At 39.7% G+C, this 12,690-nt stretch overlaps 2 protein-coding genes across 3 annotated transcripts in view; one reads left to right on the top strand and one right to left on the bottom strand.

Moving 5' to 3' along the window:
• Nucleotides 1–3,291, top strand: part of TTC39A (tetratricopeptide repeat domain 39A) — a 37,933-nt gene extending 34,642 nt beyond the window's left edge. The window contains exon 18 of the mRNA XM_010117078.2: nucleotides 1,401–3,291. Within this exon, the coding sequence (XP_010115380.2) occupies nucleotides 1,401–1,521 (121 nt within the window). The 3' untranslated portion in view covers nucleotides 1,522–3,291. The remainder of the gene's footprint in view (nucleotides 1–1,400) is intronic.
• Nucleotides 3,292–5,678: 2,387 nt separating this feature from the next.
• The window catches only part of RNF11 (ring finger protein 11), a 37,165-nt gene continuing 30,153 nt past the window's right edge, over nucleotides 5,679–12,690 (bottom strand). The window contains exons 3-4 of one of the 2 annotated variants that reach the window (XM_086753735.1): nucleotides 11,970–12,189; nucleotides 5,679–8,589 (exon numbers count right to left, since the gene is read on the bottom strand). In XM_086753735.1, coding sequence (XP_086609861.1) covers nucleotides 12,018–12,189 — 172 coding nt within the window. In that variant the 3' untranslated portion in view covers nucleotides 5,679–8,589; nucleotides 11,970–12,017. Of the gene's footprint in view, nucleotides 8,590–9,727; nucleotides 10,372–11,969; nucleotides 12,190–12,690 lie in introns of those variants that run through there. The other variant, XM_086753734.1, reaches the window with a different exon arrangement.

Genomic DNA, 12,690 nt, shown 5'->3' with positions numbered 1-12,690 from the left:
CGGACGAGTGCTCAGCTTGTGCATGACGCTTGATTTGCTTGACCTAGATCCACACACTGGTGCTGGCTTGAATGTTTCAGCTCTGGGAGAAAGTGTGGAAATGAGATGATAAACAGTTTTGGCTTGGTCGTGCATGGAAATATTTCTATTTCTGTTTGTATTACCGTAACCTACAAGCAAGAATATCAGCCTAGTGATGAGAAATACAGTATTTGCATGACAAAATCTACTTAATTTAAAGATTTTCTCAGTCAGCCTCTTGGATGTTGCATACATAAAATTCTAAGCAGGGACGGGTGAGGAATTCCTTGTTTTTACAGAGACTGCCACTGCCATAGTGACAGATACGGTGCTTCCATGCTTAATTTGAATTATGAATTTTGAACTGAAATGCTTTTAAGGTATACAGACTGTTTAGTAATTATTGTTATGTTTCTGTAAAGATGACAAATATCTTCTGAAAGAAAATTAGCGTGGTCTGATCCTGTTTAGTGTCTGGATTCTGTATCCATCCTGCAAGAGCTGACATGTTAATTCCATTCAGTAGGGTCTGTGCTTTCTGTGTAGTCCTAGGGGCAAAATTTCTTCTTTTATTTAAGCTTCTACATGAAAATACAGATTCTTTTAAAGTTTCTGTAACTCTTCAGAGCACGACATAGCTACTGGAGACTACAGGCAGATGACACTGCTGAGTCAGCCACTAGATGTGTGAGGGAGAAGTCCTGCCAGTGATTCCCTGGGCTGGTGAGCTGCTCCTCAGGAGCTGATATGGAGTCTTGCGTGTGCCCGCTTGCTTTTTCCCAGCTTGTAGGACAGCAAATTGTCTGGCCTTGTTTCCTACACACAGTACACGTCGCTGACAACCACAGGATGGAGATGGGGTGTTTGCCTCTTCTGGTTCAGGACAGCTTCTCTCTTTCTTTTTCTTTTTTTTTTTTTTTTCCCCCTCTTGTCTACTTCCTTGAAATGTGTCTGCTGAATTAAGATAAGTTTATCTTATTAAATTATTTTTTTTTTTAATCCTGAAAATGTTTGTAATCAAATTCATCAGTTATACTTTCAGAGGGGAGGAAAAAAAAAAAATCTTAATTTCTGAATATGTGGATGTTACAGATATTTAATGTGAACTCAGTATTTTGACTGAGTGGAACAGATTCAATCACTTATTAAGCTATATTTTTCTGGTAATTGCCAGACAGTGGAACTACAAATAAAGAACAAAGAGCTGCATTGTTTGCCTAGGAGCATATGCCTTGTATTTTAGAGTAGGCAGTAAAGGAGCTTGTGAAGAAAGGCTTTTTTGCTGTCTACAGTTGTTTTGCTTAGAACAATAATATAAAGATAACTTGAAAATGTTTAAAATATATGTATTCATCAGAGTGGATCTGCTTTTGTTTTAGACAAAACTACAAGAATTACTCCATGGAAACAAGAACACATTTCAGAATTCAAGCTGCCCTGCACCAAGCCAAATCCGCCCCAGAAAATGGAATGCACTCTGGAGCCTCGGCAGTGTCGTAACTTTTTCTTCTTTGATGTCCTGTTTGTTCCAAACTTTGGTGCAGAAAAGTACTGACACTTCAGAATTATTTTTCCTTCTCTTTTAGGTCAGTGAGAAACCAAATCATTTAAAATTTTAAAGGTGACGCATAAAACATTAATCTAGTGTAATAACATGGCAAAAAAACCTCGCAAACCAACCAGAACCCTGAAAAATATTGTTTTTCCAACAGTGGCTTTTTGAATACTTACATCTGTATAATTCATTTTTCAATCATGTGTGCTTTTTTCCTTGTGTTTGCAACATTTACTAAGCAAGCTACAATATAAAGGGGAACAACTGAAAAGAAAAAAAAAAAAACTTTAAAGATTCACAGATTTAATCTCAATCGGCTGTAAATGTTTGTTGGAATTCATACTGCTAGCAGTTGAGAAGAAAGCATCACTTTTTCCAAGTACTAGCTGAAACGGTGTGAAAAAATCTCGGTGCACAAGAAACACACCAGGGAGGAGCTCTAAATCCTGGGCACTTCCAGTTGTGCATAGAAAACTTCTCTTTACCAGCTTTTACTGGTCACATTTTTGCTTCTGTAAGAAACTTGCTGGTGAAAAAAAAAAAAGGTCTCCCTTAAGCAAGTATCTTGACTTTTTCTTTAATTTGGTTTTCATGTCAAGTCTGCTGCTCGTAGCGGCTGAATGATTTAGCAAGGATTTGGTGGGGGCAGGGTGGTGACAGTATGAAACTGCATCACTGCTTTGGCAAATTTAAAAATGAGAGGTCCTTAGGAAACAGTTTTTATCATCAGAACCAACATGATTTGAAGTTTATATCATATTTAAAGTGCAAGTCCTTGGAGGTCACTTAAGAAACAGCAATATTGCTGTGGCTGCACGGCAATACAGAGTTACTGTGGCAGCCAGTTCCTTCTTAAAACAGTTGTTCTTAGGTTGCCTAACTTGAGATGTCCATGTTTGAAGAGATCGTATGGCCGTGTTTCCTGTGTTAAGCCGGGGCTGGAGCAGGCTGTCTTGGCACAGTGCTCTGCTTTTCACAAAGGAGAGCCCTTTATCTTTTTGCTCTTTATGATCTTTTGGGGGAATTTCTGTGTAAGGGGCTCTGAGAAGAGAGCAGAGACCTAGCTCTGCTTTCCATGCTGCCTGCCATAGAATTGCTGCTTTTCTGTGAAACTGGTGAAGTCAGACATAATGTATACTTGACTCATTTATCGTTCTCCAGGCTAGCTCCATGCTTGCATGCCTGTGGTTTTTTGGGGCACACTTCTACCTCCCTTTCGAAAGAACTTCTTCCTCATGACCCATTCTGGTATGTGGAGATGGGAGGTCTTCTGACAGCCCTTTTTCTCCAATGGAGATGTTTGTCAGGAAGATTTGTATCTATGTACCTCACAGTTAATATTCTTTCTCAAGTGATTATTCCCAGCAGAAGATTAAATTGATGGTTTATAGCTCTACTTTTACCTCCTCTAAGGAAATGACATTGTTTTATAATTGCAAATTAATATGCAGGGAGACAGAACCACCTGTTCCTCAACACGGAGAACTTGCATTGTTTTAAAAATAGACACTCTTTATAAAAGTTTTCCCAAGTCAAAATCATAGATGAAGAATTTTTTTTAAAAGTTACTTTCTCAGATAAATTCAGTTCAGATAAATTTCTCAATTCAGATAAAATTCAGTATAAACAGTTATGTTATTTACATATTGCACATCGAAACTTAAGTGTAAAAATTCAGTCATTCTTTGTATAGAATAAAGAAGATTCTTGTTCTATTTCATGCATATAATGCCTCTTTTTCCAGTTGTATCCTTTTCAAATATTTTGGCAGTCTTAGCATCTTTTAAACAAGCAGTGCCATGAAAATTAGCATAAATTGTACTCTGCAGAAAGTGAACAATCCTTCCGACTGTAGATTCATCTCTCAAGGCCACTGAAACATGCTCTGAAATTTCACCCACAACTAAGTTTTGCCTGATCTTGGATAAATTGCACAAAGGACATGCTGTGTAATGTGCAGTCAACTTCTGATTTATTGCAGCGATGAAAATCCTGAGATTTTCATAGTCATCTTTGGTCGAGCACAAGCACCAGTCATATCATGGACCTGATCTCCAGCTTCAGCTGAGGACTTTGTAGTTATCTGTGATCAAGTAGTTTGTGCTTTCACTCTGACTTTTTAGTTCCCACTCAACAGGAAATATTCACCTTCCAGATGCAACGACAAACACTTATGGACTATAATGTTCTGAACTCAGTAAAAGAAGATGACACCTTGCTTGCTGAAGGATGAATGGAAGGTCTGGTACATTATCGCGGTATACGTTTTTCAGTGTGTTACATTTGGAATTGCCCACCGTTACTCTCTGTTCATCAGTGTACTTCATTTTGATTCTCTTCTGTGCCAGAGATCAAAACCTCAGTGGTGTCAGTCTGGGCTGGAAGGTCTGTGCTGGGATTGTTTTTTCCATTGCTTCTCCTGATGCTGCTGCATTCTGCCTGAAGTAGCTCTCCAGAGCGGTAAATTGCTGCATCAGTCTGGAGCACCGAGTGCAGTGAATTAGGGAAAGCACAACTTGTGCAAGTTCTCAAACAGCTTCAGCCTTCAGTGTATTCACCTGCCAGCAAATAGTAGATACTCTAGTGGAATCACAAATCAAGGATTTTCAGCATGGCCTAAGATTCAGGAAATGTAAGTACGTATCAGATGGATATAGTCAACACCTCATTTGCAGAAGCAGCACTTCCTTCTGCTGTCAAAGATTGCATTGTGTGATCAATGTTAGAGAAACCCCCTCTGTGCACTAGGCTGCAGCCAACAGCTGCTGCTATCAGCTCTTCTCGGTCCTCAGCAAAGCCAGAGAAGTTAACCAAAGGCAAACTACTAACTCATAGCAGAAAATCATTTTCTGTACTTGGTAGAACCTTTATCATAAAACTTACAAACTGTATTTCTTTGTATTTTTCTAGTAGCACTGATAAATGGTTTCCTGCCAGCAGCTGAGGAGGGGTAGAAACTCAGTATGAGTTGCCTGGCTGTCTGAAGCAATTGCTATGGTGTCTCATGTGATATCGCTGTGCCATCTGAACGTGGTAGTGGTCAGAAAGGAAAAAGCAGAAAGAGGGACCTCACTTTTATCATGAGATCTGATATGTGGAATCCATGTATGGATGGTCTCATTGACTGAGGGGAGGATATGGGCTGAACAGCCAGCAGCTTATCCCGAGGTCGGACAAGGTGTACCTGCATCAAGCCTGGCTCCTGTAAATAACACCAGATGAGGTAACCTGTTGGATGGAGAATGGGTGGGCCAAAGCTGAACCTGGGCATGGGTTTTCTTGGTGATCAGAGGAGGCTTGGATTATAACTAGTGTTATTTGGAAACACCCACTTACGATTGCTCGACTAAACCAGTAGCATAGGAACATGCTTTTATCACTGATACGCAGTTCTGTTACAATCTATAATGAACGTGTTCTGTCATGGATGATTAGTTTAAAGGCTGTCCCATTCTGACAGTGCCTAGGCTCAGGTTGTTTACGCTGCAGGGACACAGCATTCAAAACTTTCCTTAGGAAACTTTGCCTTTTATAAAATATAGCAGCATAAAACAGGATCATATAAAACATTTCCTCCCATTTCACACTGGTTTTGGCATTAAATTCTGTATTGAGTGCCTTAGTATTTTTAGCTGGCCTGAGTTCAAGACAGCTGAAAGATGATGGGCTGATGGCTTTGACGGCTTGTGTGCCTCTGGCCCAACAGAAGCATCAAGTCATGCTCCCCTGTGTGAAGCAGGGCTTTCCTAGATCAGTCCCAGAACACAAAAGGCACTCCCAAGAGTTTAAATACAGCAGCTTCCTCCTCCGGTTCCACCTGCGAGATGCATTTCTTTGTCTTCTCAAGCCTAAAAACACAGCAGCAAAGCAAATGTATATGAAATGACCAAAACAATGCGTTCCACACAGTTCCCCCTCAGGGAGGAAGAGGAGAAGATAAAGAGGCGAGTCATGTTGTTTCCAGCTGTACAGGAAAATGGTTAATGGTTGGAAACGTCACTGATGAGCGCGATCAGAAAACCCGAGCAGACTAGAAATGAACTTGCTGATTTTCTCATTATGTTCTGCAAATACCTTTTTGTGATAGATTATAAACAAAGCGTGCATTGGCAAGTATTTTAATTGAATTATTTGTCATCATAAAGTATCTTTTAAATATGCTATCTAGGTTCACTTCAGATGTTTAAAAAAAAGACAAATTCAAATACTTTCTTTTAAAAACATGCCCAGTCAATCCCTGTCTCCAAGATTTATGAACAGCAACAGAGCTAATAAATATCTGCATTGCACTGTGGTAAAATTCTGCATGGTGCTTGCTCTAAATTCCACAATGTTTGTGTAGGACTAGGCTGTGTTCCATTATTTTCTGGGTATTTTAAATCTCTGGACCTACTTACTTTCGTTTCTGGCTAAACATAGGCAGAATGTTTATTTAGAATTATGTATTGTGTTCAATTCTGCTTGCTTTGTCTCTCCTTGACTATTTTACAGAAAGAATACAAAACAGAGCACTCACCACCCCACCCCCCATACACACACTCTCTTTATGAGCTGCTTCAACTCAAAAAAAAAAAAGAAAAAAAGAAAAAAATGTTTATCTTGTGTTAGTCAAGTGCTGTAGTAAGAGTTTCAGATCTGTGGCTGAAAAGCAACGTAATGATGCGGTGAGAAAGAGGAGATAAGTAGAAGCTGCAATATTCTGGACAGTTTTCATCTCTCACTGTTCCCTTTATCTCGCAGCACACGAGATGTGGAGGTAAGGAACAGCTTCCTCAGCGCTGGAGCTGCACAAGGCATCTGTCTGCAGTGCTGGAGCCGCAGGGGCCGTGCTGGGTGTTGATGGTGTCGCAGGTGCAGGTCTGGGATGAGCAGGTGTTTTGGTTGTGCGTGTGGTGCCGACCTTTTGGTAAAGGTGGTGCGAGATGCCTGAGGATTGTCTCTGCTGATACTATCTGAAGATGCAAAATAAGAACTTTTCTCTCCAAAGGTTAGCAGGGCTCGGTAAATCATTCTAGGGCGGTGAAGCAATGTTGTTTAACTCTAGAAGATAACATATATGGATCATGTTCAATGTCATCTTCATTTGGGTACAGTACCCAGTACTGCTGTCATCACTGCCAAGGTTACACAGCCTCTGTTGGGCAGCTGCAAAGTTTTTTTGGAAGCAACCAGCAGGGCCAGTTGCAGGTTTGGTATTGGCCTTCACTCTTACAGCTCATGGATACCTGGGTCCGGTTTCCCTTCCATGATGCTGGGCACATTGCTGATGCAAATAATTCTTGGTATTCACAGAATCGTAGACTGGTTTGTGTTGGAAGGGACCTTTAAAGCCCATCCAGTCCAACCCCCCTGCAAGGAGCAGGGACATCTCCAACCAGATCAGGTTGCTCAGCCCCTGAGCTCAGTTGCTCTGTAGCCAAAGCTTTTTGAAGTTAACCAATTAGAACTGTTTGAACCATTAAATTAAGCACTTAAAAAGAGATACCAAAAGCTTTGACACCTTTTCAGCTGATGGCTGAGGAAAAGGCAGGGAGGTTAAGGGCCTTTACCAGTGGTTTCCTGTGGGATCATACAGGAAATAAGTTTGCAGTATATAGCCTTCTACAAAGAAAAAAAAAATCTTTAAATAGGTATCTAGTGAGAGCCCTTCAGTGAGGTCACCTGACCAGAAAGCAATTTTAGGCTGAGGAGTTCAAGGGCATCAGACAGTTTTTACTCTGGAAGAGCAGAGCCCTGCGTCAGTGGCACAGCACCTGGGACGGCTCCGTCCTGCTCAGAAAACACTTTTGGAGTGATTCATCTTTTTCCCCTTGAATTTCTGCCTTGTCTGTCTCCCTCAATCTGCTCACCCAGCGTGAATTCCTGATTAGACAGGCAGTTACCACTCATGTGGCAGAAGGGTGGGGAAAAAGATGCTAAAAAGGTGAAAGTTTGCCTTTATGCAGTGAGAACCTTGGCAAATGTGCCTCTCGTGAGCAAAAGCAGGGCAGGCTGTGTCTGGGAAAAATGGTGTGGACAGACAGGATATGTGTAATTCGTGCAGTGAATGAGCACTTACTGTTGTGTGCAGGGTTGCCTTGTAGAAAGACAAATATTTTCTAGGAGTTGGTGCAGCAAAGAATAGGTTTATGAAGTTATTTCTACTTGTTTTCCAACTGAGAGGACAGAGGTTTGGGGGTTTTTGTTCGTTTGGAGTATGGTTGGTCCCCTTTTGCTGAGGAAGTACAAACCCCTGTGCTGCTAGAAACATCCACTGGCAGTTTCACAACTTTTTTTTCAGTATAGATTCCTCTCTGCAGCTTTTACTTAGCTGTCTCTGCAGAGTGGATATTGAAAAAAATCAGTCACTAGCATGCAAATATAGTTATTTCTTCTGCGTAAATCAAAAAAGATGCTTTTGCAGAGTATGTTTGGACTGTGCTTTTTATCACAAGGCATTAACTTTGCCTTTCATACCAGGAATTCCAAAGCCCCTAACTCTTATCCCAGAACAGGTTTAAATGCAAGGTAATCTGCAAAGGATGGTTAGCATAAATTATATTCTTCAAAGTTGAATGCTATATAAAAGGGAAAGTTAATCCTTGAAGCTAATTTTTATTCTGGGTATTAAGTCAAGAAGAGTTCTTCTGGACAGATTTTATTCATGTTTTTAATGGGTTATCAGTTAGCATGTATGTTTTTATTAAAAATGTGGTGTCTGTAATAAACTGTATTTATAACTGACTAGCATCTACTTTGTTTCCAAGTCCATTTTAATCCAGGGTTTAACTGATGAGAGGCCCTGAATATTTGGTTTCAGCCATCTTGTTATTTATTTAACTGACAGTCTGACTCAGAATTTTCGTCTTCACCACGATTGCACAAGGACAGGAAATGTCAAAGTCTTGAAACTGTGGCAACTGAAGTAAGTTCAGGTATTTCATAACCCCTTCGCCTAGAAACGTATGCTCCTACCCCTGCGAAGAGAGGACTGTCAGCCTTTCAAATGCCTAATTGCTTTCAGCCCTGGGAAGCTGCAAGAAAGACAGTAGGAACTTTTAAAACCTTATGTGGTTAAAGCCTTTCTACCACACTAGCTCTTCACAAAGACATTTTCTGGGCTTTTTTGTTTATGTACAAATTTTATGATTCTCTCTCAGATTTACATAATGAACTGGCAACAAGTAATGAGGATTATCTTCCTTAGACATAAAATGATTAAGTGGTAATTCCAGTAGCATGCAAGAATTTTTAAGCATAAAGGTCTTTAAAAAATTGAATATTCAGTACTTGTCATTGTATCTCTTTCACCTCATATTTGTGGGAATTTTGCTGTATAAGACAAAATCCATACCCTACTGTAATCTGCAAATGTAACCTAACAATTTCACAATGTCCCTGCTGTGCAAGCATCATGGATGGTGGCCATGCCCTTGGTCCGTACCTGCGCTGTTTCTGTGGCAGCTTAGGCTTTACATGGGAGAGCAGGTTGCTGTGAGCTGCTGTGGCACCTGGCAGTGACTAGGGTGCTGTGGACTTTCAATCTCTTGTGGTGTTGCCTGAAATTGTAGAGGACTGAGGCTGATGATCTGCTCAGGACTTTCTGAGTCTGTACCTGGGGTTTTTTTGCCAGTTATGGTTCTGAAGTACAAATGGTGGTGGTGGACTGAATGTTATAGTGCATAGCCCCTTTGAAATGCTTTAAAGCAACATTTTTTTTATTATTATTATTACTGTTGATGCACCTACAAACTTAGTTACTTACAGTAGATGTGAGAATTTTTTTTTTTTTTTTAATTCAAATTGCTCTGCAGACACTTTACTGTAGTCCTGTCCACCCTGAAACATGCAGCCCTGGCACAAGAAGGGCTATGGCCAAACTGCTCCCAGTGAGTAAGAGCCAGCCCCCTCCCCTCACCGAGCTGCAGCGGACTCCAGTTAGGGAACAGCTGTGCTGGAAATGCACAGTCTGTCTAATATGTTTGAAGTGTAAGTAATTTATTAGAGACCTCTTAGACAGGAGGCAAATATTATCTTCATCTTACAGATGGTGGCATTAAGAGACAGATCTGGTTTCACAACTGTAGCTAAAATTCAGGTTACACCTTGTTTTGCGTTAGATTCAGATCAATTACTTTTTTCCATTAGAAATCATCCAGAACAGCACTGCACTCTAAACTTGAAAAAGCATTTGATTTATTTGTTATATTTACATATATGTCTTTAAGCTAAAATTTGAACTTTTTGGAATCTTTTTCTGTAATCAACTCTCGTTTTAGCCCTTCACACCTTTTTGCTACTTAACATGTATTTTAATAAAAGCAATTTTTTTCCCTTAGCCTGTTAAGTGTATCTGTTAAAAGTTCAACTGTACAAAGTGCCTAGAAAAGCATTCAGCTCAGGAATTGGTAACTTCATATTTCTTTAAAGTCCTTCTTAATCAAGTCTTGTAATAAATAAAGACTAATACCACCATGACAACACTGTTTTTTCAAAGTGTTCATTTGCCAGTTTTAACAGGATAAAGAAATGAATACTTAATGTGGATATTGTTTTACCAATTAAAAAGAAGGAAACAAATCCCCAAAACAAAAAGATAAAAAGCAGGACACAAAGGAACACACATGGAATGATGAAAAGGAACAATGCTATTGCACAACTTCAGGTCCCTTGTCCCAGATTTTGATCCATGTAATCAGGTATGTATGAATTCAGCAAAAAAAAGTGTGTCTGGGTAAATGTGTAGCAATTGGAGTGAATCTAGAACTGCAGCCTGCTTCCAATTCCTTCTGACTGCTACTTGGGGTTGCTGTCAGCTGCAGGAATAAAGAAATCAACACATGCATTCTACATTTTGCTGATCAGCCCTTCGAAAATTAACCAGAACATGCACAATTCTTCTATGTTGTAAAAACACTAAGTCTTCAAACTACTTGGGTCTTCCAACACCACTTGTTGTATCAAGTACTCAAACTATGTATTAAAAACACTGCAGAACAGTCCCTGATTTGTTGTAGTTAACTTGAGATTGCATCTCATTTTGCAAGACCATGACTTCTCCATGTATCAGTATTGGGGTTTGAAGAATCACAGCAGCGTATGTTAAGGAGAGGGGGAAGAGAAAAAAAAAAAAAAAGAAAAACATGCTAAGTGGATAAAAGGTCTTTACAGCTACAATCTTTGCTAGACCACTTCTTAACACGCACACCCTGTTTGCTACAGAAATTAGCTAATTGTGTCATTCTGGCTACAGCTGTACTGTTTTCCCCCTCAACTGTGAGTATGACAGTCTGTGCTGATATCAACTTTGTGGTCATGTGCAGAACAAAACTTTTTTTTTTTCTCATTTCTGATTTCATATCTGTGGACTGATGTGTCAGCCAGCAGGGCTTAAGAGATACATTTAATACAGGAGACTGAGATACAGTATGTTTATTCTTAACTTCTGAGAACCTAAGAACTACAAGAACGAGAGATGCAGTATCCATTTGCTGTGATCCAAGACAACCATTTTTAGGGAGAAAAAAAAAGTAGAATAAGTTATCAATGCTAGCACTACATTAGTTCCAAAATTTTTTTGTTTTCAGTCACGGCAGCATAACTATTTATCGTCCCTCTGGCCCACTTTTAACCTGATGGAGCTAAAGGTGACAGGACTGTTGTTTCACCAAAACCGAAGCAAGTTACTAAACACACGAAACCATAATTTCACTGCAGGACTTGTTTCGTATCTTCATATTCCGCATCACTTGTAGAAAAGGGATAATGCATCTCAGTTTGCTTACAAGCTAGGAGATCACTTTGAAGTCTGCATATTCCTAACTGCAAACAAAATATAGCACTTTTAACAGGTTATAAATAAACTGGTTTTCAAGCATAGAGCCAGCCCAACAATAACAATACACTATTAAAAAAGACCTAAGGCAATGAATTCCATCTCCAATGGAAAAAAAAAAGGAAAAAGAAAAGAAAAAGAACTGTGCAAACAAGCTTAAAACTATTTCTTTGTGCCAGTGTTATAAAATGTAGATTTCAATAAAGCCTTGACCCAAATGCCAGGACTTGTGAAAAGAATCAGAACGAAACTGGTTACTTTATTTAGGAAAAAAATACTCTTCTCTTGCTGCTAATAAAATTGGATACACACAGTTTAAACATTTACAGTTGCTGTAACACTTTACACAATTCCTATATATGGGTGTAAGAACAAACATTAAAAGACAATGGTGGGTCAAGGCTTTACATTAAAAGTAACAACCTACTTTTTCTATAGTCTCTAAAATACTATGTTTCTTCCAATATTTGCAGCCATTCAGGAATATTTTTTTATTTATTTATTAGGAAATGTATACTTTGTGCATGATCTTAATTCCTAATTCCTGGCTCTTTGGGCTGAAAGACAAAAGGATCAAACCCATTGAAGTGGATGGTCTCCTCGAAGGTTCGGTGGAGAAACCCTGGCTCAGTTAGTCTCATACGATGAAAGCAGTGCTGCATCCACTGGCTCCATGCAGGATGGACAGGTAAAGGATCTCATCAACCAGTCATCTATACAGTCCAGGTGGTAAATGTGCATGCACGGCAGAAATCGGATAGGGTCCCCATAAACAAAGTCCATCATACAAATGACACATCTGGGGAAGAAAAAACAAACATACACACAAAAATATTTAAGCTGCTGTTATCACACTGAAAATGACAAGTAGTGCAATATCTACTCCTGCATTTGTTTGAATCAAACAGACTTTTAGCCCTTCTAGATACTGTGAGGAGCTCTGAGCTCTGTCAGTGCTGGCTCCACCAAGCACTTGATTTTTTTGGTGTTCCCCTTGTACTATGTGCCCATAGTTACATCGTCAGCGAGGGCAGGAAGCCTTCGGTAAGCATAGCGAGGGCAGCTCAGCAGAGCGCAGAAAATTAGAAGTGGTAAAAGGGAGCCATAAAGGTGAGGAGTAACATGAAATTATTTCCCCGTGAAGAAAGGATAAAGAGGAAAAAAAAAACAACAGTAAAACAGTAAGGGCATGAATTATGTGGGCTGGGAGAGTAAGTTTCACCTGTAACAGGAAAACAGGCGAGGATAAAGGAAGGCGCCTTCTGCACGGTCATTATTTTCAGAAAGCTACATTAAATTG

The sequence above is a fragment of the Chlamydotis macqueenii genome, chromosome 8 (assembly GCF_036417535.1).
Source record: "Chlamydotis macqueenii isolate bChlMac1 chromosome 8, bChlMac1.mat, whole genome shotgun sequence".
Classification (NCBI taxonomy): Eukaryota; Metazoa; Chordata; class Aves; order Otidiformes; family Otididae; genus Chlamydotis; species Chlamydotis macqueenii.
This window is presented reverse-complemented; position numbering and strand designations above follow the sequence as displayed.